Genomic DNA, 26975 nt, shown 5'->3' on the forward strand with positions numbered 1-26975 from the left:
GGGGGGGGGATACTGTCACACCCTGGCTCTGGGGACTCTATATGTTGAGCCAGGGTGTGTATATTCTATGTGTTTGTGTTCTATGTTAATATTCTAGTTGTTCTGTTTCTATGTTGGCCAGAGTGGTTCTCAATCAGAGGCAACGAGTGTCAGCTGTTGCTGGTTGTCTCTGATTGGGAACCACATTTAAACAGGCTGTTTTCCCACAGTAGTTGTGGGATCTTGTTCCGTATGGTTTATGTTGTAGCCAAGGACTTCACGTTTCGGTATCGTTTGTTGTTTATCGTGGTTTCATTTAATAAATATAAGTATGTTCGCTCATCACGCTGCGCCTTGGTCCACTCACTCTAACGATCGTGACAATTCCATGATGTTGTTATAAACACTCCCACAGTAGTATGTTGCTGAATCCAAGAGTTCGATGTCTGAGATCCTTAGGTGATTCACTCCTTTGCCGCTTCGCACTGAGAAACGAGGGTTATTCTTAAACTCATGGTGAAATGTAGCATCACTGTCATACTTATAGACGTTTGAGAAGAGCTAAAGTTTTCTCCTAAGGTTTGCTTGTACCAGGAGAAAATTACTGTAATGTCGCCTTCATAAAAGCAACGCAAAATCAAAATCAAATTTTCAACTGAAATCAAATGTATTGGTCACATACACATGGTCAGCAGATGTTATTGCGAGTGTAGCGAAATGCTTGTGCTTCTAGTTCCGACTGTGCAGCAATATCTAACAAGTAATATTTAACAGTTCCACAACAAAAACCTAATACACACAAATCTAAGTAAAGGAATGGAATAAGAATATATAAATATATGGATGAGCAATGTCATTATCAGAGTGGCATAGGCTAAGATGCAATGGATAGGATAGAATACAGTATATACTGTACATAAGAGATGGGTAATGCAAGATATGTAAACATTATTAAGATATTATAGAATACAGTATATCATATGAGATGGGTAATGAAAGATATGTAAACATTATTAAAGTGTAATTATTAAAATGACTAGCGTTCCATTTATTGAAGTGGCCAGTGATTTTCAAGTCTGTATGTAGGCAGCAGCCTCTCTGTGCTAGTGGTGGCAGTTTAACAGTCTGAAGGCCTTGAGATAGAAGCTGTTTTTCAGTCTCTCAGTCCCAGCTTTGATGCACCTGTACTGACCTCACCTTCTGGATGATGGCGGGGTGAGCAGGCAGTGGCTCAGGTGGTAGTTGTCCTTGATTATCTTTTTGGCCTTCCTGTGACATCGGGTGCTGTAGGTGTCCTGGAGGGCAGGTAGTTTGCCCCCGGTGATGCGTTGTGCAGACCGCACCACCCTCTGGAGAGCCCTGCGGTTATGGGTGGTGCAGTTGCTGTATCAGGCAGTGATACAGCCCGACAGGATGCTCTCAATTGTGCATCTGTAAAAGTTTGTGAGGGTTTTAGGTGACAGGCCAAATTTCTTCAGCCTCTTGAGGTTGAAGAGACGCTATTGCGCCTTCTTCACCACACTGTCTGTGTGGGTGGACCATTTCAGTTTGTCAGTGATATGTACGCCGATGAACTTTCCACCTTCTCCACTGCTGTCCCGTTGATGTGGATAGGGGGTACTCCCTCTGCTGTTTCCTGAAGTCCACGATCATCTCCTTAGTTTTTTTGACGTTGAGTGAGAGGTTATTTTCCTGATACCACACTCTGAGAGCCCTCACCTCCTCCTTGTAGGCTGTCTCATCGTTGTTGGTAATCAAGCCTACTACTGTTGTGTCGTCTGCAAACTTGATGATTGAGTTGGAGGCGTCCATGGCTATGTAGTCATGGGTGAACAGGGAGTACAGGAGGGGGCTGAGCACACATCCTTGTGGGGTCCCAGTGTTGAGGATCAGCAAAGTGGAGATGTTGTTTCCTACCTTCACCACCTGGGGGCGACCCGTCAGGAAGTCCAGCACCCAATTGCACAGGGCAGGGTTGAGACCCAGGGCCTCAAGCTTGATGATGAGCTTGGAGGGTACTATGGTGTTGAATGCTAAGCTATAGTCAATGAACAGCAATCTTACATAGGTATTCCTCTTGTCCAGATGGGATAGGGCAGTGTGCAGTGTGATGGCGATTGCATCGTCTGTGGACCTATTGGGGCGGTAAGCAAATTGAAGTGGGTCTAGGGTGACAGGTAAGGTGGAGGTGATATGACCCTTGATTAGTCTCTCAAAGCACTTCATGATGACAGAAATGAGTGCTACGGGGCGATAGTCATTTAGTTCAGTTAACTTTGCATTCTTGGGTACAGGAACAATGGTGGCCATCTTGAAGCATGTGGGGACAGCAGACTGGGATAGGGAGAGATTGAAATTGTCCGTAAACACACCAGCCAGCTGGTCTGCGCATGCTCTGAGGACGCAGCTAGGAATGCCGTCTGGGCCGGCAGCCTTGCGAGGGTTGACACGTTTAAATTTCTTACTCACATCGGCCGCTCTGATATCCAATAGTTCTTCCCGGCTGTATGTAATAACACTTAAGATTTTCTGGGCTAACAATGTAAGAAATAATACTTAAAAAAACTGCAAAGTTTCCTAAGGACTAGAAGCGAGGCAGCCCTCTCTGTCGGCACCATCTTAGAAAGTATCACTGTGTCTCCAACGTTGGCTGACATGAGACCCTTCTCCTGACAACTGGATGAGGACTCAATCCCTGCTACCATATGAACAAGAGAACATGAAAATATATTATCTGTTATATAATATAGGTAACCCCAAATACAACTTTGGATTGTCAAATTGTTCTAAAGCATTACATGGGATGCCTCATGTCTCCAAATCAAGAGTGGACATCATATAAAACATTGACTTACCCATCTCTACGAGAAGTAGAAATATCAGACAATATCAGTCATTTTTGATCTTGTCATCCTCTTTACTAACTGTGTCTTGAGTGGCAACAGTCTACCCATGTAGACATCACTTCAACAATGGGGTTATTGGTGATTGGTTGAACTGGACGCATCATTTTTGTTGACGCCTCATTCAGGGCGTGCTCATGTACTTCTCATGTGTCTTGTTCAGCTCAGTCTCACAGAGTATCCTGGCTGGACTGACTCCGAATATCTGTCTTATAGGTACATTCTGATCCTTATAGATTTATTTCAAATTGAATACTAATCATTAAAGTTCGACATCCCTTCTTCTTCATAACTGCAGCTCCTAAGGTCTAAGGGACTCCTAGTTGTGTATGACTTTGTTGGGCACACACATGCTATGCCACTTTCACTTCTACAACCACACAGTCGTTTCACCTCACCAAAAACATCTATGGAAAAAACACAGCAAACACAATACAGTAACCTTCTTTTATTGATCTCTCATTCAGTATTTACACTCAGTAGAATAGATAGATAGAATGTCCTCCTATGATATTGTTATTGAGTAGGTCCATGGTTCTAGTGGCCTAACATCACACCTAAAATCAGGGTTTGTGTTTGACTAAGAACTACTGATCTCTAGGTCAATTGACCTACTAAAAACCTAATTGTGTTCTTTCACAGATTTCAGTTGACTTGGTATAGATAAGCTGCCTCATCAATAGAGTTGGTTTACTGTTGGTTACTAAAATGGTCAACTTGAAGAGCAAGTGGAGCATAGACTAACTTCATTATGAGAGAGGTAACAGCTCTGAGACATCCAGCCGTAAACCACAGAAAGAGAGAAACAGAGAGGGAGAGAGAGAGAGAGTGAAAGAAAATCAGAAAGAGAGAGTAGAGGGCCCTGTGTGTGCAAAAGGCCAGGAGGCACAAACAAAGCAGGAAAACATCCTCATCTTGTTTTCATCACAGACCACAGAGTACCTGTAAATAGGTTGCTGTGTATGTGAGGGGATGTTAGTGGCATGAGAAGATACAAAAAAAGTGAGACACCATTAACCCAGTTCAATGTAGCATCGATAGGTTTAGGCTACTACATGATCCACAAATTCTCCCTATACCCATCATGAGGTTGCTACAACCTAGCCTATGAATGAAAGTTTACAACGTAGGGGCACGCAGGTCGAGAGTAAAATTTGAGGTGACAGACAGTGAAACATGGACAGACAGTGACACATTCAATACCGCCTTGCACACTCTTGCCTGCATCTAGCTGATATAGGGATAATCATTAGTCGAACAGTTGCAAATGCGAGTTTCTATTGGAAAAATTCAGGTATGTTGTCATAATTACTGTGTAAGTCTATAGAAGGGGGTGAGAACTATGAGCCTCCTAGGTTTAGTATTGAAGTCAATGTACCCAGAGGAGGACGGAAGCTAGCTGTCCTCCGGCAACACCATGGTGCTACCCTACAGAGTGCTGTTGAGGTTACTGTAGACCTTCACTGAAAAAACAGTGTGTTTAATCAATTATTTGGTGACGTGAATATATTTAGTGTTGTTATATCTAAAAATGATAACTTTTTTAATGTTTCACTATTTTTATTTTTATGAAATTCACTGAGGAGGATGGTCCTCCCCTTCCTCCTCTGAGAAGCCTCCACTGGTGGGTAGGGCTCTTAGCTGTAGCCTGGATGCACCTTCTACTCTAAACTAATGATTACAGTTCAGGAATTGATCAAACCTATGATCTTGTAAGTGATAAGATACTGTGTTAGTCTACATGGCATGCAGTATGTCAGTGGAGCTGTGTTTCTAATTGTGGTGGGCGTGAACAACGAACAATGAGACCAACTGACTGACACTACATAGACATCCTGCTGAAAACCACAGGGTGTGTCCAAGGCCAGCAGGCCCGTCCACAGCGTAGAGATGGCTTCATCTTGAGCTCACAGCAGACCAAAGTGTTCAGGTATCTGTGAACAGCTCACTGAGTGCATGATGAATGGGTGGGTTTTGCATGGTAACAGTAGGTTGACTCTGCAGAAGCCCTCTGCACAAACATCCATACAGGCATACTATACGTACAGAACACTAGAGAAGGAAGAAATCTATTTCAATTCGTATCAGTTGTCTAAATTGATATTTATTAATAAATACATAAAAAGCACACACACAGGGATTTCAAGAGAGCAATTTAATCAATTAACATTTGGGAAACATTTGGGAAAACACAGCAAACACAATACAGTAGTCTTCCTTTAGTGATCTCTCATTCAGGATTTACACTCAGTAGAATAGATAGATAGAATGTCCTCCTATGATATTGTTATTGAGTAGGTCCATGGTTCTAGTGGCCTAACATCACACTGATTGAGAATACTGTACTAATCTCTATGTCAAATTACCTAATACATAGCTCTTTTTTTTTTGTCACAGATTTCCATCGACTATGTATAGATAAACTGCCTCATTAAAATAGTTGCTTTAATGTTGCTAAAATTGTCAACTTGAAGAGTAAGTAGTATAGCCTACAGTATGAGAGAACTAAGAGTTCTAACATCCGGCTGAAAACCACAGAAAGAGAGAAAAAGAGAGAGAGAGAGAGAGTAAAGAGCAGAGAGAGAGAGAGAGAGAGAGAGAGAGAGAGAGAGATATGTATTTTGTGCAATAGGCCAGCAGGCCCTAACAAAGCGTAGAGACATCCTCATGTTGTGTTCATCACAGACCACAGAGTACCTGTAAATAGGTTGATGTGTGAGGGGGGGGGTTAGTGGTATGAGAAGAGAAAACACATTCAACGATACAACTTAAAGATGCCTGAGTATGGCCCAAATAAATACATTCAACTTCCTTTGTCTTGATTATTGTTAAATGATTTATTCATCTTATCACAAGCAAGTCAAAGTCAAAATGCAGAGAAGCAATGCCTTTAATTTATTAGTAGCTACAGTTACAATAACAAAGCTAATACAGTAACTAAGAGCTCATGAATGTTAATGGCCGTCTGTTTTATTGTTCTACTGTCTGATCCCAGAGTACACCGTCTCTTCCTTAATGTTGCTTCTCTGTCTTCTAGACCTGTTCTTCTTGTTGCTCAGATTCAGAGCAACATAATGGAGACTGTCTGCATCTTGGGTCTGTGAATAACAATTATAAAATGGCGGGAGAATATTACTATATGTTATTCTTTGTAACTATTTTCACTCATCTTTTTATGGTAAGACAACATAAGGAATTCTGCTTACCGCTGAATCTGAAGAAGAGACTGCTGGACCTCTTGTCTGAGAGACGGGTCCTGAAAAGAAAGACAGAAAAGATAAAGATACAACTCCTTCTTCCATTACAGATACATCTGGTGATATCAAAGAAGAGCAACTTCTCTGAAGGACTTACTACATAAATAAAGGACTGTTACATAAATCATGAATTCATTTAATTTTGATATCTCTAACCTCTGCACTGCAGACACTTTCTGTTGTTCATGTTGTACATGATGCAACCAAGGACAATGATCAGGATAAACGAGAGACTCAATGTTGCACTCAGGCAGTACACCAAGAGAAGAGGGTCTGCGCCATTGTCTGTGAAAATAAATATTGTGCTAGAAACATAGTAACTACATGGATGATTGCATGTTTTCTTATGTGATCTAAATAACTAGTACTATATACAGTTTTACACAGCAGATTATACAATAGATACAAACAAACATGTAAGATGTATCACCTACCCTTGATGTCCAGCTTGGTCCCGTTTCCAAACAGTATCTCCCCACATGAGGCCACAGCACAGTAGTAAGTCCCAGCATCAGAGAGGCTGAGGTTCCTCTTGGGGAGGTTGTAGACACAGCTCTGTGTAGGAGACCCAGCCTCAGGGCTCTTCTCACACTGATCACTCCTGTCTCCATGGGTGTAAATTATTCCTGGATGGGATTCTCCTGAGCCATGTCTAAACCAATAGACACTGTGTTCTCCTGCACAGGTCTCAGTGTGTATTGTACAGTTCAGAGTCACAGAGTCTCCTGGCTGGACTGACTCAGACACAGACTGCTGTACAACGGTGTTGTTTCTGGATCCTGAACCTGATAAGAAGGTTTATATGTCAGTAAATAAATGTTTGGGTCTTAACTAAACTGATGTTGAACACAGAAAGTTATATTTTACTATGCGAATTCATCATTTTGTATCCAGTCTCATTGTATCCAATAGGTAAAGTGGAAAAAGCGCTCAAGATGTTCCCTCAGTTGCAGAACATAAGTAACTAGTTATTTCCTCTCTAAATTTGTATTTTGTACCTTTTACAATAAGAAGGTCTCCTTCTCCAAATTCCACCATATTGGAGTAAGAACTTCCACAATAATATGCTGCTGAATCAGAAAGCTGTACGTCTGAGATCCTTAGGTGGTTTATTCCATTGCCGCTTTCCACTGAGACACGAGGGTTACCCTTAAAGTCATGGTAAAATATAGCATTCTTTTCATACTCATAAAAGGTTGACATGAGTTGAGGATTATTTCCGAAGGGTTGCTTGTACCACAAGAAGTGCATTGCCAAATTGCCTTCATGAAAGCAGTGCAAAGTCACTGTGTCTCCAACATTGGCTGACATGAGACGGATGGCTGAGGATTGTGACGCATCTAGATTACACAAAAGTACAGAAATTAATTGTATACCGCAATATACATGTATGAATTGTATCAGTAAAGGTATACATCCTATTAGCAGAAAAATATAAAAGTGTGACTTACCCATCACTCTGACAAGTGGAAATATCATACACAGTGCCATGATCATCTTTGAAGTTGTCATCCTCTTTGCTAACTGTGTCTTGAGTAGAAAAAGTCTACCATATATAAACAACACTTCTACAATGGGCTTATTGGTGATTGGTCGGACTGGACGCATGCGTCATTTTTGTAAATGCCTTATTCAGCCCACCACGGTCTTCATAACTGAAAATCACTAATATGATCAATGTTTAAAGTGGACCAATGCTTACTTTATATTATATTTTGTGCAGGTTTGGTGAGGCAAACTTTTTGGTGTCTTGACGATGATGTCATAAAAAAACAAAAAAACATTGTTTAGTTTGCAAGCACTGACTTGACAAAGATGTCCAATCTTGAGGTTGCAGTGTGGAAAGAGAAATACAAAATGTCCATCAGTAAAATGGGTTTAAAGTAATGCTGTTGTCTGGTAAGTATGCAGTACATTTTCAAGCATACATTACAGAATGTACCTGTACAGTGGGGGGAAAAAGTATTTAGTCAGCCACCAATTGTGCATGTTCTCCCACTTAAAAAGATGAGAGAGGCCTGTAATTTTCATCATAGGTACACGTCAACTATGACAGACAAAATGAGAAAAGAAAATCCAGAAAATAACATTGTAGGATTTTTTATAAATTTATTTGCAAATTATGGTGGAAAATAAGTATTTGGTCAATAACAAAAGTTTCTCAATACTTTGTTATATACCCTTTGTTGGCAATGACACAGGTCAAACGTTTTCTGTAACTCTTCACAAGGTTTTCACACACTGTTGCTGGTATTTTGGCCAATTCCTCCATGCAGATCTCCTCTAGAGCAGTGATGTTTTGGGGCTGTCGCTGGGCAACACAGACTTTCAACTCCCCTCCAAAGATGTTCTATGGGGTTGAGATCTGGAGACTGGCTGAGCCACTCCAGGACCTTGAAATGCTTCTTACGAAGCCACTCCTTCGTTGCCCGGGCGGTGTGTTTGGGATCATTGTCATGCTGAAAGACCCAGCCACGTTTCATCTTCAATGCCCTTGCTGATGGAAGGAGGTTTTCACTCAAAATCTCACGATACATGGCCCCATTCATTCTTTCCTTTACACAGATCAGTCGTCCTGGTCCCTTTGCAGAAAAACAGCCCCAAAGCATGATGTTTCCACCCCCATACTTCACAGTAGGTATGGTGTTCTTTGGATGCAACTCAGCATTCTTTGTCCTCCAAACACGACGAGTTGAGTTTTTACCAAAAAGTTATATTTTGGTTTCATCTGACCATATGACATTCTCCCAATCCTCTTCTGGATCATCCAAATGCACTCTAGCAAACTTCAGACGGGCCTGGACATGTACTGGCTTAAGCAGGGGGACACGTCTGGCACTGCAGGATTTGAGTCCCTGGCGGCGTAGTGTGTTACTGATGGTAGGCTTTGTTATTTTGGTCCCAGCTCTCTGCAGGTCATTCACTAGGTCCCCCCGTGTGGTTCTGGGATTTTAGCTCACTGTTCTTGTGATCATTTTGACCCCACGGGGTGAGATCTTGCGTGGAGCCCCAGATCGAGGGAGATTATCAGTGGTCTTGTATGTCTTCCATTTCCTAATAATTGCTCCCACAGTTGATTTCTTCAAACCAAGCTGCTTACCTATTGCAGATGCAGTCTTCCCAGCCTGGTGCAGGTCTACAATTTAGTTTCTGGTGTCCTTTGACAGCTCTTTGGTCTTGGCCATGGTGTAGTTTGGAGTGTGACTGTTTGAGGTTGTGGACATATGTCTTTTATACTGATAACAAGTTCAAACAGGTGCCATTAATACAGGTAACGAGTGGAGGACAGAGGAGCCACTTAAAGAATAAGTTACAGGTCTGTGAGAGCCAGAAATCTTGCTTATTTGTAGGTGACCAAATACTTATTTTCCACCATAATTTGAAAATAAATTCATAAAAAATCCTACAATGTGATTTTCTGGAATTTGTTTTCTCAATTTGTCTGTCATAGTTGACGTGTACCTATGATGAAAATTACAGGCCTCTCTCATCTTTTTAAGTGGGAGAACTTGCACAATTGGTGACTGACTAAATACTTTTTTTCCCCACTGTATATGCTCTTGGTATCAAACTTAGTTGTGTGCCTTAGATATCTTTGGCCCACCCCATGCAGCAGTTACAGTTCTCCTGATGACCTATAGGAGGACTGTTATACATAGAACATGACTTGATATGTACCAGGGGGAACAGGGGTGGAGCATTATGACTGTACATAGGGGAATCACTTACAGGATGAAACAAGTCTATTGTATGTCGGTCGCATTAACTATCATTCACAGAATCATGCTCTAAATGAAGTGTAACACCTGATAGTTTAGTAGGGGTCAGGGGTGTACCTGGGTGGATAGGGCTCTTAGCTGTAGCCTAGTATACATTGATACAACTTCTACTTTAAACTCTGTAAATCAATTATCGTAGTTCAAGAATGAACATGAGCATGCTGGGAAACTGGCCCATGTGATAAGATAGAGGCTATATAGCATGCAGTATGTCAGTGGACTGTGTTTCTAATTGTCATGGTCGTGATCAACAATGTAAGCATGAGAGAAAACACACTGACACCACGTAGACATCCTGCTGAAACCACATAGTGAGTGAAAGGCCAACCAGGCCTATCCAAAGCAAAGAGACGGTCTTGAGCTCACAGCAGAACAAAGTGCTCAGGTATCTGTGAACAGTTCACTGAGTGCATGATGCGTGGGTGGGTTTAGCATGGTAACAGTAGGTTGTGTGTGCAGAAGCCCTCTGGACAAACATTCATACAGGCATACTGTATGTACAGAACCCAAGAGATGGAATTGTCACGCCCTGGCTCTGGGGACTCTTTAATGTTGAGCCAGGGTGTTAGATCCTATGTTTAGTTGTTCTATGTGCTTATTCTAGATCGTTTAGATCTATGTTGGCCATGGTGGTTCCCAATCAGAGGCAGCTGTAGCTCGTTGTCTCTGATTGGGATCCATACTTAGGCAGCCTGTTTTGCACAGTTGATTGTGGGATCTTGTTCTGTATAGGTTTGTGTTGGTGAACCTTTAGACTTCACGTATCGTTTTGTTGTTGATATTAAGTACTCATTAAAAGATGTACGCCTATCACGCTGCGCCTTGGTCTGCCTCTTACAACGATCGTGACAGGAATAAGTCTATTTTAGTCCCTATCAGTTGTTTAAATACTGTATATATTTATTAATGCAAAAAGAAGGCACATTCTGTACACAGGGATTTCAGGAGAGCAGTTCAATCAATTAACACATACAGCATAAGTAAGGATGATGATGCTCAATTGAATTAGAAGTCGCAGGCAAATATTTTCTAATGCAAAACGAGCAACTAAGCAATCTCAATAAATCATAATTTGCAACACATAGCGATGATACAGTATCTCCTACTTTACTCCAAAACTAATCTCTAGTCTATTGACACTGGCCTTAGCTTGATCTATTTCCTGGTGGTGTAGATGATGATTAAGATGATCAGGCAGCAGAGGAGAACTCCAGTTCTTATGATGGAGAGAAGGACCAGGATTCTCATCTGTGGATCAACATCATGATATGAACTAATACATTTGCTTTTTAAATGACCTAGACTGACCAGGTGAAAGCTATGATCCGTTATTGATGTCAAGGGGGGGGGGGGGAGTACTTGCTTCCATTCTAGGAAGGCTTTCCAGTACATTTTGGGAAATTGCTGCAGGGACTTTTTTCCATTCAGCCACAAGAGCATTAGTGAGGTTGAGCACTGATGTTGGGCGATTAGGCCTGGCTCGCAGTCAGCGTTCCAATTAATCCCAAAGGTGTTCGATGGGGTTGAAGTCAGGGCTCTGTGCAGGCCAGTCAATTTCTTCCCTACCGATTTCGGCAAACCATTTCTGTATGGACCTTGCTTTGTGCACAGGTGTATTGTCATGCTAAAACAGGAAATGGCCTTTCCCAAACTGTTGCCACAAAGTTGGAAGCACAGAATCGTCTAGAATGTCATTGTATGCTGTAGCGTTAAGATTTCCCTTCACTGGAACTAAGGGGCCTAGCCCGAACCATGAAAAACAGCCCCAGACCATTATTCCTCCTCCACCAAACGTTACAGTTGGCACTATGCATTTTGGCAGGTAGCGTTCTCCTGGCATCTGCCAAACATAGATTAGTCCGTCGGACTGCCAGATAGTGAAGCGTGATTCATCACTCCAGAGAACGCGTTTCCACTGCTCCAGAGTCCAATGGCGGCGAGCTTTACACCACTCCAGCCGCCACTTGGCATTGCGCATGGTGATCTTAGGCTGTTCGGCCTAGGAAACCCATTTCATGAAGCTCCCGACAAAGTTATTGTGCTGCTGTCGGGTGCTGACGTTGCTTCCAAAGGCAGTTTGGAACTTGGTAGTGAGTGTTGCAACCGAGGACAGGCGATTTTTATGCGCTACGCGCTTCAGCACTCGGCGGTCCCGTTCTGTGAGCTTGTGTGGCCTAACACTTCGCGGCTGAGCCGTTGTTGCTCCTAGACGTTTCCACTTCACAATAACAGCACTTACAGTTGACCGGGGCAGCTCTTGCAGGGCCGGAATTTTACGAACAGATTTTTAGAAAGGTGGCATCCTATGAAGGTGCCACGTTGAAAGTCACTGAGCTCTTCAGTAAGGCCATTCTACTGCCAATGTTTGTCTATGGAGATCGCATGGCTGTGTGCTCAATTTCATACACCTGTCAGCAACGGGTATGGCTGAAATAGTCGAATCCACTAATTTGAAGGGGTGTCCACATACTTTTGTATAGTGTATGTACATGGATGAACATGTGTGGGGTAAACACCTACACAATTAAACAAGTACATTTTATGTCAGTCTTCCATTCCTTGTATATTATTCACAGAAACATTCACTAAGTGTAACACCTGAGTGTGCCATGCCAGATTGGACACCCCAGCCAATCAACTAATTTGACACACTTTATCTAGTCTGTTTTAATCTGTGGTTATTGTGGTTCTAAAAGGAAGCAATCTATCAGAAGGAGGATGCTCCTCTATTGGTCTCCTTCTCACAGAGCACCCTACAGTAGTCGTTGTGCTTCACAAGGCATGTCTGTTTGAGAATGTACTGAACGTTCTTCCATCACATCATCCCAAAATGGCCCCTCCCCCTGGACCACAAGTTAGAATAGATGGTGTTGCATCACACATGAGATGCTTAACTCAGAGGGTTCAAATAGGGTTCATTAGCAGTTATTTGTGGTTTGGAACTGATTTCAGAAATATATATTACAGTCAGTTTTATAAATAACTGTTTTGCTGTGGCTGTAATCTGTCTGGTGCAACATGAACAACAAGTAAAGATAGTGAGAACAACAGTGACACCACATAGACATCCTGCTGAAAACCACATAGAGACACAGAGACACAGAGAGCAGGTAGGAGGGTCCAATGTGCACAAAGCCAGCAGGCCCACCTGACCGAAGCGTAGATACGACCTCATCTTGGGCTTACAGGAGACTGCAGAGTACCTGTGAACTTGTTCACTGTGTGGGGGTGGGTGTGAGTGACATGCTATCAACACAATTAAAAGAGGACAACACATTACAGAGGAGAGATTACTTGAATGAATAGGTTGTCTCTCATACAGTGAGGGAAAAATTTATTTGATCCCCTGCTGATTTTGTACGTTTGCCCACTGACAAAGAAATAATCAGTCTATAATTTTAATGGTAGGTTTATTTGAACAGTGAGAGACAGAATAACAACAAAAAATCCAGAAAAAAGCATGTCAAAAATGTTATAAACTGATTTGCACTTTAATGAGGGAAATAAGTATTTGACCCCTCTGCAAAACATGACTTAGTACTTGGTGGCAAAACCCTTGTTGGCAATCACAGAGGTCAGACGATTCTTGTAGTTGGCCACCAGGTTTGCACACATCTCAGGAGGGATTTTGTCCCACTCCTCTTTTCAGATCTTCTCCAAGTCATTAAGGTTTCGAGGCTGATGTTTGGCAACTCGAACCTTCAGCTCCCTCCACAGATTTTCTATGGGATTAAGGTCTGGAGACTGGCTAGGCCACTCCAGGACCTTAATGTGCTTCTTCTTGAGCCACTACTTTGTTGCCTTAGCCGTGTGTTTTGGGTCATTGTCATGCTGGAATACCCATCCACGACCCATTTTCAATGCCCTGGCTGAGGGAAGGAGGTTCTCACCCAAGATTTGACGGTACATGGCCCCGTCCATCGTCCCTTTGATGCGGTGAAGTTGTCCTGTCCCCTTAGCAGAAACACACCCCTAAAGCACCGTTCTCATGATCATTGCAACTCCACGGGGTGAGATCTTGCATGGAGCCCTAGGCCGAGGGAGATTGACAGTTCTTTGTGTTTCTTCCATTTGCGAATAATCGCACCAACTGTTGTCACCTTCTCACCAAGCTGCTTGGAGATGGTCTTGTAGCCCATTCCAGCCTTGTGTGGGTCTACAATCTTGTCCCTGACATCCTTGGAGAGCTCTTTGGTCTTGGCAATGGTGGAGAGTTTGGAATCTGATTGATTGATTGCTTCTGTGGACAGGTGTCTTTTATACAGGTAACAAACGGAGATTAGGAGCACTCCCTTTAAGAGTGTGCTCCTAATTTCAGCTCGGAAGGGGTGAAATACTTATTTCCCTCATTCAAATGCAAATCAATTTCAACATTTTAGATATGCGTTTTTCTGGATTTTTTGTTGTTATTCTGTCTCTCACTGTTCAAATAAACCTACCATTACAATTATAAACGGATCATTTCTTTGTCAGTGGGCAAACGTACAAAATCAGCAGGGGATCAAATACTTTTTTCCCTCACTGTACTTATTCAACTATCACTGGAAATCAATTTTTTAAAATTACACGTAAAAACATGAGTCATTGTCTTCGTCATATAGAGAGCACTCTACTACCACTTTTATTTTGAGAGATTCTGTGGCTCCTCCTGTTAACTAAGCTACACTTTATAATAACTTAGTTAATGAGAGCTGTAATGATCCAGTGATGATGACTCCCTAGCCTGTTTGATGCATGTGACGCTATGATGCTGATATGGATTTATAACATGATACAGATGTGTAATATGCATGTAATAAATGTATGTATTACCTTGTTATAGATTCTTAACAGCCACACAATGTCTTTGTTGGGCCTTTGTTGACAGATATTATGACTACACACATTAACTACCTCAGGAAAGTACGTTTTCAACGCTTGTTCGTCAAATTAATTAACAATTTGAACATATTCACAACTTCTAAATGTTGCTGCGTCTCTGCTGGTGAAGCAGTCGCAGGGGACTTCCATGTAACCTGCTGCTCCCTATCGACAGATAAATGAATTGCAGTCCTCCAAGGTGCACTTCTACATTCACATTTTGTCAATAGTTTGTGAAAAGTCCTCAGTCACAAAGTGTACATTGTCCTGTCTGAAATCAGTCGCTCAACAATATAAAAACTGTTCAAAGTATATTCACCTAAGCTGTTTATTTTTAGTTCAGGCTTTTCTCATGAAGACAGTGAGTTGTGCTCTTAGTGACATGGTTGTTTGTGGTTTAGATGCAGGTGTTTGTAGAGAGCGCATGGTGAGGACTGAAGGTCATTGCTGGGGGTTAGAGATGAGTTTAGCTGAGAGTTAAATCTATTTAGGGCATTCAGAATACCACAGAGATCTTTTCAGGATACAGTTAAAAAAGATTTTGAGACAAACTTAAACACCAGTCAATAGATGCATTTTTACAGTGTATTATGCAACCAAACATACATTTGTTACATTGAGCATAAGCCTAATATGGTTATTGCATACTGAATCTGTGGGTAAAATTTAAAGAGAGAGAAACATATGAATGCAAACCAAACAATGCCTCTGAATGAAAGCAGTTGAATGTTTTATTGGATCTAAAATGCACAACAGTATCAATGTTAAAATGAGCTCGACAGAATACTATTACAACACACAATGAACAGCCATAGTTATACATACAGTGTAGAAAACACAAAATCAATGCAAGTTATTAAAGATCAAAAGTTGACGTTTCAGTCCATGTTTTTGCACCTCACCCCAGAATACACAGTGTCTCTCTCCATGGTGCCCCTCTGTCTCTGGGTCTTTGGCTTCTTGTGGATGATGTTCAGAGCAGCGTAATGGACCGACTTGAGTGTGTCATCATCTTCTTGATCCTAAAAGGAATAGCAAAACAAATTCCAAAGACATTAGGAAATTACCTGATATTTTGACAGAAGGATCTGTTTACAGTTCATCAAACTCATAAAAAATTTTTTTTTCACTGTATGGTCCGGATACCTGATTATAAGAACTGGGGACTCCCGGACCACTTGACTGAGGGTCCGTTCCTTTTAGACAAACACATGGTGGAATTATCATCAACATCATCATTATCATCATCATAAACCTCATCATCATACAATGAATTAACCCAGTTTCATGACTAAAATTTACATTTAGCAGACGCTCTTATCCAGAGCAACTTACAGGAGCAATTAGGGTTAAGTGCTTTGCTCAAGGGCACGTCAACAGATTTTTCACCTAGTCAGCTCGGGGATTAGAACCAGCGACCTTTCGATTACTGGCACAACGCTCTTAACCCCTAAGCTACCTGCCGCCCCAATGTGTAATGTATACCGCCCCAACAGTTTAAGCATATATTGTGGGCAATGATAACACTTACCTCTACACAGCAGAGAGGTTTTCTTGGTCATCTTATACAAAACACAACCAAGGACAATGATGAGGATGACACAAAGAGCCAACGCTACACCCAGACAGTACACCAAGAGAACATGGTCCTCCTTACAACCATCTGTAGAAATACAGACAGTGATAGAGGAAATTCAGGACATTTTGTTCAACCAGGCATACAATTTATTCACAGCAATGTGAAAGAATGTTAGACATTTTCAGAAATCTCAGAAATATCACTTACTTTCAATGTCCAGCTTGGTCCCTTTCCCAAATAGTATCTCCCCACATGAGGCCACAGCACAGTAGTAAGTCCCAGCATCAGAGAGGCTGAGGTTCCTCTTGGGGAGGTTGTAGACACAGCTCTGTGTAGGAGACCCAGCCTCAGGGCTCTTCTCACACTGATCACTCCTGTCTCCATAGGTGTAAAGGATTCCTGGATGGGATTCTCCTGAGCCATGTCTGAACCAATAGACACTGTGTTCTCCTGCACAGGTCTCAGTGTGTATTGTACAGTTCAGAGTCACAGAGTCTCCTGGCTGGACTGACTCAGACACAGGCTGCTGTACAACAGCTTTGCTTGGTCCTGAAATAAATAGTTATGAACTAACTTTAGATGATGGATTAGCACATTTGAAGAATGAACATAAATAGCTATATTTTACAACATTAACATTAATACAACAACAGCCTACCTTTCAGAATGAGAAATATCCCATTTTTGAATTCCATCACATTAACATTAAGTCCCCCACAGAAATATGTGGCGGAGTCAGATGGATGAGTGTTGGAGATATGTAGGTGATAAAATCCGTTTCCACTTTGCACTATGAACCGAGGGTTATCCTTAAACTCACTGTAAAATGTTGCACCACCACCATATTTGTAAATTGTTGATACAAGTTGAGGCTTCTGTCCTACATTTAGCTTGTACCATGAGATATAAGAATATCTGTCCGGATAGAAGCATCGCAGAGTCACATTGTCTCCAAGATAGGCGTGCAGAAGAGGACTTGGATGGCCGATGTCTTCCGTGTCCACTATAAATGAAATGCAGTGAAGATAACTCAGACAACATAAACATTTACTTAGTTTAATTACATTAACCCTAAGTCCTGGTTGTGTGTGGTGTACAGTGTTCAGTTTCCCTGAGTGTGTGAATCAAACATTGTTAAACATTGATTCAGGAGTGTGAAATATTAGAATCCTTGGTTAACCAATAGTATTTGAAGTTGTTAAACTACAATAACATAGATCATATAATGAGATGAACTTACAGGCTTGGATGAGAACCAGGACAAGACACAACCTGAACATCCTTCAACTTCTTCTCTCTGGTCTGGTGCAAAAGAACAACTGAGATGAGGGTCAAGAGACAAAGTGAAGTGACAGCATCAGCAGAAATGTGTATCTACATACACCACATGACGCACAACTTTTAGGTTGGCTCCATTGGTTGTTTGAAGAGGAAGTGAGGTTGAGAAAATCTCCCACCTTACATACCGATACAGTATGTATTCATCGATGAATCAATGATGCGTTTCTCTCTAAAATGCTTACGCATTTATCTTCAAAGGGTGTAAAGTCCGAGTTATTGGTTTGTATTTTTTCATCATTTGGGTTGGTTGCTGTGACTAGTGGCACATACAGTGCCTATAGAACTTATACACTAACACTGGATTTCTTCACATTTTATTGTGTTACAAAGTGGGATTAAAATTGATTTAATTGTGATTTTTTTTGTCAACAATCTACACAAAAAAACTCATGTCAAAGTGGAAGACATTCTAACATAAGATTACCTGGTGCAAATAAGTGGTAAGTATTGGGCAAGTGCTTAAACGTAGGAAATGTCATGTTACAACTATTATCATCAAAAGTAAGAGTTCAGACATTTGCAAAATGATAATACATATTTTGTACTACACTTCTTTTTACAAAAGCAAATGTATCCAGTCAGGATTTGAGACTTCTGAAAGCATCCTAGTCAGAAGAAATGGCACTAGTGGGGATGGCTGCCGTTTTACAAGCTCCAAACCAATTGTGCTATTGTATGTGTTTTTTTGCATTGTCTGTAACATATTTTGTAAATAATGTTTCTGCCACCGTCTCTTATGACCGAAAAGAGCTTCTGGATATCAGAACAGCGATTACGCACTTCAATTATTTATTTGACGAGTCAGACGCGAAGGATTTACTCCTGCTACCGGACCAGGCCCAAATTCCTGTCATTCGCATGAAGAAGAGACGTCGATACAGGGGACTAAAATCCGGATGCCTTGTTTGAATTCGTCAACCAGTGGGTAACCCGCCTCTTCCATCCGTCCTATTTGCCAACGTGCAATCAATGGAAAATAAACTGGACGAGCTCCGTTCGAGACTCTCCTACCAACGGGACATTAAAAACAGTAATATCTTACGTTTCACCAAGTCGTGACTGAACGACAACATGGATAATATACAGTTAGCTGGGTTTTCCGTGCATCGGCAAGACAAAACAGCTACCTCCGGTAAGACGAGGGGTGGTAGTCTGTGTCTATTTGATAATAACAACTGGTGCACGAAATCTAATATTAAAGAAGTCTCTAGGCTTTGCTCGCCTGAGGTAAAGTTCCTCATGATAAGCTGTAGACCACACTATTTACCAAGAGAGTTTTCATCTATACTGTTCGTAGCTGTCTATTTACCACTACAAACCGATACTGGCACCAAGACCGCACTCAACGCGTTGTATAAGGCCATAAGCAAACAAGAAAATGCTGATCCAGAGTCGGTGCTCCTAGTGGCCAGGGACGTTAATGCAGGAAAACTTACATCCATTTTACCTCATTTCTACCAGCATGTCACATGTGCAACCACCTCTAGACCACCTTTACTCCACACACAGACACATTTACAAAGCTATCCCTCGCCCTTCATTTGGCAAATCTGACCATAATTCTATCCTCCTGATTCCTGCTTACAAGCAAAAACTAAAGCAGGAAGTACCAGTGACTCGCTCAATACAGAAGTGGTCAGATGACGCAGATGCTAAGCTTCAGGACTGTTTTGCTAGCTGAGAGTAGAATATGTTCCGGGATTCATCCAATGGCATTGAGTATCCACATCAGTCACCAGCTTCATCAATAAGTGCGTCGATGACGTCATCACCACAGTGACCGTACGTACATACCCCAACTAGACACCATGGATTACAGGCAACATCTGAACTGGGCTGAAGGGTAGAGCTGCCGCTTTCAAGGAACGGGACTCTAACCCGGACACTTATAAGAAATCACGCTATGCCCTCCGACGAACCATCAAACAGGCAAAGCGTCAATAAAGGACTAAAATTGAATCCCACTACACCAGCTCTGACGCTTGTTGGATGTGGCAGGGCTTGCAAACTGTTACGGACTACAAAGGGAAGTCCAGCCGCGAGCTGCCCGGTGACATGAGCCTACCAGACGAGCTAAATGATTTCTGTGCGCGCTTCGAGGCAAGCAACACTGAAGAATGCGTGACAGCACCAGCTGTTCCGGACTACTGTGTGATCACGCTCTCCGTAGCTTGATCACACAGTAAGCTGGCTTTTTATCTGGCAACTCTTCCGTAAAGCCCAGCTCTGTGGAGTGTACGGCTTAAAGTGGTACTATGGACAGATACTCCAATCTCTGCTGTGGAGCTTTGCAGCTCCTTCAGGGTTATCTTTGGTCTCTTTATTGCCTCTCTGATTACTGCCCTCCTTGTCTGGTCTGTGAGTTTTTGTGTGCGGCCCTCTCTTGGCAGGTTTGTTGTGGTGCCATATTCTTTCCATTTTTAAAATAATGGATTTAATGGTGCTTCGTGGGATGTTCAAAGTTTCTGATATTTTTTTATAACCCAACCCTGATCTGTACTTCTCCACAACTTTGTCCCTGACCTGTTTGGAGAGCTCCTTGGTCTTCATGGTGCCGCTTGCTTGGTGGTGCCCCCTGCTTAGTGGTGTTGCAGACTCTGGGGCCTTTCAGAACAGGTGTATATAGACTGAGATCATGTGACAGATCATGTGACACTTAGATTGCACACAGGTGGACTTTATTTAACTAATTATGTGACTTCGGAAGGTAATTGGTTAAACCAGATCTTATTTAGGGGCTTCATAGCAAAGGGGGTGAAAACATATGCACGCACCACTTTTCCATTATTAATTTTTTAGAATTTTTTGAAACAAGTAATTTTTTCATTTCACTTCACCAATTTGGAGTATTTTGTGTATGTCCATTACATGAAATCCAAATAAAAATCTATTTAAATTACCAGGTGGTGTCAGAGGAAGGCCCTAAAAATGGTCAAAGTCTCCAGCCACCCTAGTCGTAGACTGTTCTCTGCTTCCGCTCCAAATCTAGGTCCAAAAGGCTCCTTAACAGCTTCTACCCCCAATCCATATGACTGCTGAACAGGTAATCAAATGGCTACCTGGACTATTTTTCACTGTTGAATCCCGCTGTATATTATCTATGCTTGGTCACTTTACCCCTACCTACATGTACATATTACCTCAATTACCTCGACTAACCTGTAACCCCGGACATTAACTCGGTACCGGTACCCCCTATATATAGCTTCGTTATTGTTATTTTATTGTGTTACTTTTTTTAGTTTCTTTAGTAAATATTTTCTTAACTCTTACCTTTCTTAAAACTGCATTGTTGGTTAACGGCTTGTAAGTAAGCATTTCACGGTAAGGTCTACACCTGAAGTATTCGGTGCAAGTGACAAATAAAACTGGATTTCATTTGATTTAGTATCAGCTTTCACACTTCCTGGACAATTATGCTCTGCGTCTGAATAATTCTACATTGATATTAGGAGAATATTCCAATGCAGTGACAGTCTCTTCAGCTAGGCCCGACCATTACATTTTACAGCAAATGAGGAATGTACAAAATAGCCAAGTCACACGGACACAGTCAAGCTCAAAGGGGAGGTCAGTAAGGCTAAACTTAAAATGATGCTGATTGGAGGACTGCCACATCCTGTCTATGTGACACACCAGAGTAGATGGTTTCTTCCTCTCTCTGTTCTCTCTGTTCTCTCCTCTGTCTCCTGGGCTTGGTACTCTTCTTGTCAGTAAACTTCAGGGCAGTGTAGTTCAGGCCATCATCGTCACCGTGGAGCTATGAGGATGAAACATATAATGCTGTAATATTTAGCTTTAATACTCTTTAAAACTCCAGTCTCACTCTTGATACAGCAATTCTGCTAATCTGTTGGGCTGACGTGTTGGCATGAGGCTTCCAATACTGGCTCTGCTGAGAAGGGGTCCTCGCTAAAAGATCAATGATAAAACATTAAATATACTTGAAACCTTTTCTTGTTTACTAATAAAAAGGCATACTGCTGTGAATGTCATATTTTATGCTTCAAAATTAAGTAGTCTTGTGAAATGAAAAAAATATCCAGAGAGGGAAGTGTTAAAAGGAGGGCTAGCGTTTTTGATCTATTACTATCATTGCTATTACTATTAGCATGAAGACTTTTACTGTACCTGCACAGTGTTCACATCGTGACCTCTTCATTCTCACACAGAGGATAATGTTGACAACCACATTCAGAATCACAGCAGTTGTCAGGCAAGATAGAATGATGAGGAAAATAAGATTACTCTTGTCACGATCGTCTGAAGGAGCGGACCAATGCGCAGCGTTGCGAGTGAACATGACTTTTATTAAATAAAGTACTCACACGAGAAAACAACAAAAGACGATACGTGAAGTTCTATACTGAATACGACTAACAGCAACAAAGAAACAATAACCCACAAAACAAAGGAGAAAACACACAGAATATATATGGCTCCCAATCAGAGATAACGAGCCGACAGCTGACACTCGTTACCTCCGATTGGGAGTCATTAACCAATCACCACTACATACAAACAAAATGAAACTCACCCATCCCCAACACCACCAAATGAGATACACCCTGGCTCACATATATAAGTCCTAGAGCCAGAGTGTCACAGTACCCCCCCCTAAAGGTGCGAACTCCGGGCGCACCAACATCAGGACTAGGGGAGGGTCTGGGTGGGCGTCTGTCCATGGTGGCGGCTCTGGCCCCGGTCGTGATCCCCACCCCACCACAGTCACAACCTGCTTCGGTAGCCTCCTCCCAATGATCACCCTCCAACTAACCCCACCTGGACTAAGGGGCAACACCGGACTAAGGGGCAGCATCGGCCTAAGGGGCAGCACCGGGATAAGGGGCAGCACCGGGACAAGGGGCAGCACCGGGCTAAGGGGCAGCACCGGACTAAGGGGCCGCACCGGGCTAAGGGGCAGCACCGGACTAAGGGGCAGCACCGGGCTAAGGGGCAGCACCTGACTAGATGGCGGATCCTGGCTGGCTGGCTCTCGCGGATCCTGGCGGGACGGCTCTGGCGGATCCTGGCGGGACGGCTCTGGCGGATCCTGGCGGGACGGCTCTGGCGGATCCAGGCTGGACGGCTCTGGCGGATCCCGGCGGGACGGCTCTGGCGGATCCCGGCGGGACGGCTCTGTCGGATCCAGGCTGGACGGCTCTGGCGGATCCTGGCTGGACGGCTTTGGCGGATCCTGGCTGGACGGCTCTGGCGGATCCTGGCTGGACGGCTCTGGCGGATCCCGGCTGGACGGCTCTGGCGGATCCCGGCTGGACGGCTCTGGCGGATCCCGGCTGGACGGCTCTGGCGGATCCCGGCTGGACGGCTCTGGGCGGATCCCGGCTGGGCGGCTCTGGCGGATCCCCGCTGGGCGGCTCTGGCGGATCCCGGCTGGGCGGCTCTGGCGGATCCCGGCTGGGCGGCTCTGGCGGATCCCGGCTGGGCGGCTCTGGCGGATCCCGGCTGGACGGCTCTGGCGGATCCCGGCTGGACGGCTCTGGCGGATCCCGGCTGGACGGCTCTGGCGGATCCCCGCTGGACGGCTCTGGCGGATCCCCGGCTGGGCGGCTCTGGCGGATCCCCGGCTGGCGGCTCTGGCGGATCCCGGCTGGACGGCTCTGGCGGATCCCGGCTGGGCGGCTCTGGCGGATCCCGGCTGGGCGGCTCTGGCGGATCCCGGCTGGGCGGCTCTGGCGGATCCCGGCTGGGCGGCTCTGGCGGATCCCGGCTGGACGGCTCTGGCGGATCCCGGCTGGACGGCTCTGGCGGATCCTGTCTGGCGGAAGGCTCTGGCTGATCCTGTCTGGCGGAAGGCTCTGGCTGATCCTGTCTGGCGGAAGGCTCTGGCTGATCCTGTCTGGCGGAAGGCTCTGGCTGATCCTGTCTGGGCGGCTCTGGCGGATCCCGGCTGGGCGGCTCTGGCGGATCCTGGCTGGACGGCTTTGGCGGATCCTGGCTGGACGGCTCTGGCGGATCCTGGCTGGACGGCTCTGGCGGATCCTGGCTGGACGGCTCTGGCGGATCCCGGCTAGACGGCTCTGGCGGATCCCGGCTGGACGGCTCTGGCGGATCCCGGCTGGGCGGCTCTGGCGGATCCCGGCTGGGCGGCTCTGGCGGATCCCGGCTGGGCGGCTCTGGCGGATCCCGGCTGGACGGCTCTGGCGGATCCCGGCTGGACGGCTCTGGCGGATCCCGGCTGGACGGCTCTGGCGGATCCCCGGCTGGACGGCTCTGGCGGATCCCGGCTGGACGGCTCTGGCGGATCCCGGCTGGGCGCTCTGGCGGATCCCCGCTGGGCGGCTCTGGCGGATCCCGGCTGGACGGCTCTGGCGGATCCCGCTGGACGGCTCTGGCGGATCCCGCCTGGCGGCTCTGGCGGATCCCGGCTGGGCGGCTCTGGCGGATCCCCGGCTGGGCGGCTCTGGCGGATCCCGGCTGGGACGGCTCTGGCGGATCCCGGCTGGACGGCTCTGGCGGATCCTGTCTGGCGGAAGGCTCTGGCTGATCCTGTCTGGCGGAAGGCTCTGGCTGATCCTGTCTGGCGGAAGGCTCTGGCTGATCCTGTCTGGACGGCTCTGGCGGATCCTGGCTGGCTGACGGATCTGGCTGTTCATGGCTGGCTGACGGATCTGGCTGCTCATGGCTGGCTGACGGATCTGGCTGCTCATGGCTGGCTGACGGGTCTGGCTGCTCATGGCTGGCTGACGGATCTGGCTGCTCATGGCTGGCTGACGGATCTGGCTGCTCGCGGCTGGCTGACGGATCTGGCTGCTCATGGCTGGCTGACGGATCTGGCTGTCTCATGGCTGGCTGACGGATCTGGCTGCTCATGGCTGGCTGACGGATCTGGCTGCTCATGGCTGGCTGACGGGTCTGGCTGCTCATGGCTGGCTGACGGATCTGGCTGCTCATGGCTGGCTGACGGATCTGGCTGCTCATGGCTGGCTGACGGATCTGGCTGCTCATGGCTGGTTGACAGATCTGGCTGCTCATGGCTGGCTGATGGTGCTGGCTGGGAGGCTGGCGGTGGAGGCGGACCCCAGCCTCGGATTGCAGTCATCACCTCCAGCAGGGCGGCTCCCATCTGCAGGAGCTGCTCTTTCTGGTCCCGAACCTGAGCTTCCAGTCTAGTATGGGCTGCGTCGGCTCCTGCTGATTCCATAGCAGGTGTATGATTCTGTCTGGCGGAAGGCTCTAGCGGCTCCTGTCTGGCGGATGGCTCTGAAGGCTCATGGCAGACGGGCGGCTTTGCAGGCTCAGTACAGACGGGCAGTTCAGACGCCATAGGGCCGACGGGCAGTTCAGGCGCCGTTGGGCAGACGGCAGACTCTGGCCGACTGGTGACGCACCCCGTAGGATTCGTGCGTGGAGCAGGAACAGGCCGGGCTGGGCTGGCGACGCGCACCGTATCTCTGGTGCGAGTGGTAGGAACAGGCCGGTCCGTACCGGGAACACACACCACTGGCCTTAACTGGGGATCAGGAACGGGCCGGACCGGACTGGTAACACACTTCAGTCTCTCATGCCGTGCCACAACAACTTCCCTCCCTCTACTCGCCAATGGCTCCCGTGATCCGATAGCCTTCTCTCCAGCTCTCCCTGTGGCAGCCTCCTGCTGCCCAGGCGCCCAAGCCATGTGCCCCCCCCAAAAAATTTTTTGGGGTTGCCTCTCGTCCTTCCGACGATGGCCCTGCTGATGCCGTTGCTCCTCTCCTGCCAGGTTCTCCCCCTTCATCGCCCTCCGGTACCGGACGGCCTCCTCCTGCGTAATATGTCCCCAGCCGAGGAGGACATCCACCAGCGTTCTCTCCATACCTGGCGCTTCCTCCCCAAGAAATTCTTGGGTAGTACTCTCGGGCTTCCAGCCTTGCCTCCGTGCTTCCTCTTCATACCACCTCCTCTCGGCTGCAGCTGCCTCCAGCTCTTCACGAGGGCGGTGATATTCCTCCTCATACCACCTCCTCTCGGCTGCAGCTGCCTCCAGCTCTTCACGAGGGCGGTGATATTCCTCCGGTTGTGCCCAAGGACCCTTTCCAGCCCGTATCTCCTCCCATGTCCATGAATCTTTTGGAGGCGTCCATAAATCCTGTGTAGGTAGGTCCTGTTGCCGCTTGTTACGCCGCTTGGTCCTCTTGTGGTGGGTTATTCTGTCACGATCGTCTGAAGGAGCGGACCAATGCGCAGCGTTGCGAGTGAACATGACTTTTATTAAATAAAGTACTCACACGAGAAAACAACAAAAGACGATACGTGAAGTTCTATACTGAATACGACTAACAGCAACAAAGAAACAATAACCCACAAAACAAAGGAGAAAACACACAGAATATATATGGCTCCCAATCAGAGATAACGAGCCGACAGCTGACACTCGTTACCTCCGATTGGGAGTCATTAACCAATCACCACTACATACAAACAAAATGAAACTCACCCATCCCCAACACCACCAAATGAGATACACCCTGGCTCACATATATAAGTCCTAGAGCCAGAGTGTCACAACTCTGATCACCCAACAGGTCTGAAACTTAGAAAACAAGGCTTGATTATTTTCTATTATTCTTTATTCCTCAGTGCTTTTGGCATAAAAGTTAGCTATAAAAGTTATATTTGAAATCTACTTTGAATTTAATGGAATTGACGTATTGACATGTCCTATCATTTGGGAGAAAATGTGTGGTATTTTGGTTATGCACAGCTTACCTTCGATGTCCAGCTTGGTCCCGTTTCCAAACAGTATCTCCCCACATGAGGCCACAGCACGGTAGTAAGTCCCAGCATCAGAGAGGCTGAGGTTCATCTTGGGGAGGTTGTAGACACAGCTCTGTGTAGGAGACCCAGCCTCAGGGCTCTTCTCTCTCTGATCACTCCTGTCTCCATGTGTGTAAATGATTCCTGGATGGGATTCTCCTGAGCTATGGCTGAACCAATTCACACAGTGTTCTCCTGCACAGGTCTCAGTGTGTATTGTACAGTTCAGAGTCAAAGAGTCTCCTTTCTGGACTGACTCAGACACAGACTTCTGTACAACTGTTGTGTTTCTGGACCCTGAACTTGACAAAAAGGTTTTCATGTCAGTAAATGTGTTTCCTATTTTGTGTCCTAACTCAACATTTGTTGAAAACTTAAGCTACAGTAATGTGTGACTGTGCGAATACCTCACATTTAATTGAGACATTGAATATCCAAAAAGTAAAGTGCAACAATGCTCAAGATTATTGTTGCAGAACAGCAGTTTCTAGTTATTTCTCTCTAAATTCAGATTTTGTAC

The 26975-nt window shown here is 45.1% G+C and overlaps 2 protein-coding genes across 2 annotated transcripts; both read right to left on the minus strand.

The window, feature by feature from the left end:
• Positions 1-5860: 5860 nt before the first annotated feature.
• Positions 5861-7651, minus strand: LOC121554507. Its single transcript, XM_041868112.2, has 6 exons — positions 7591-7651; positions 7138-7479; positions 6574-6924; positions 6296-6424; positions 6089-6138; positions 5861-5980 (listed from the first exon to the last, which is right to left on the minus strand). Exons 1-6 carry the CDS (start codon positions 7649-7651, stop codon positions 5861-5863), a joined length of 1053 nt encoding a protein of 350 aa, XP_041724046.1.
• An 8005-nt stretch (positions 7652-15656) lies between these two features.
• On the minus strand, positions 15657-26504 carry LOC121566418. Its single transcript, XM_041876463.1, has 6 exons — positions 26408-26504; positions 17016-17360; positions 16565-16906; positions 16310-16441; positions 15925-15974; positions 15657-15800 (listed from the first exon to the last, which is right to left on the minus strand). The coding sequence occupies exons 1-6, from the start codon at positions 26502-26504 to the stop codon at positions 15657-15659; spliced, it is 1110 nt and encodes a 369-aa protein (XP_041732397.1).
• Positions 26505-26975: the final 471 nt, after the last annotated feature.

This window comes from Coregonus clupeaformis, unplaced genomic scaffold, assembly GCF_020615455.1.
Source record: "Coregonus clupeaformis isolate EN_2021a unplaced genomic scaffold, ASM2061545v1 scaf0414, whole genome shotgun sequence".
In the NCBI taxonomy this organism is placed as follows: Eukaryota; Metazoa; Chordata; class Actinopteri; order Salmoniformes; family Salmonidae; genus Coregonus; species Coregonus clupeaformis.

Excerpts from the sequence above, each read along its gene's own strand:
- LOC121554507 (XM_041868112.2), bottom strand. The coding sequence starts at position 7,651 with ATGACAACTTCAAAGATGATCATGGCACTGTGTATGATATTTCCACTT. Across the intron at positions 6,425-6,573 it reads GACCAAGCTGGACATCAAGG|ACAATGGCGCAGACCCTCTT; the intron begins GTAGGTGATACA and ends TTATTTTCACAG. Across the intron at positions 6,139-6,295 it reads AAAGTGTCTGCAGTGCAGAG|GACCCGTCTCTCAGACAAGA; the intron begins GTTAGAGATATC and ends CTTTCTTTTCAG.
- LOC121566418 (XM_041876463.1), bottom strand. The coding sequence starts at position 26,504 with ATGAACCTCAGCCTCTCTGATGCTGGGACTTACTACCGTGCTGTGGCC. Across the intron at positions 17,361-26,407 it reads GACCAAGCTGGACATCGAAG|TGGACACGGAAGACATCGGC; the intron begins GTAAGCTGTGCA and ends TTTCATTTATAG. Across the intron at positions 16,907-17,015 it reads GATATTTCTCATTCTGAAAG|GACCAAGCAAAGCTGTTGTA; the intron begins GTAGGCTGTTGT and ends TATTTATTTCAG.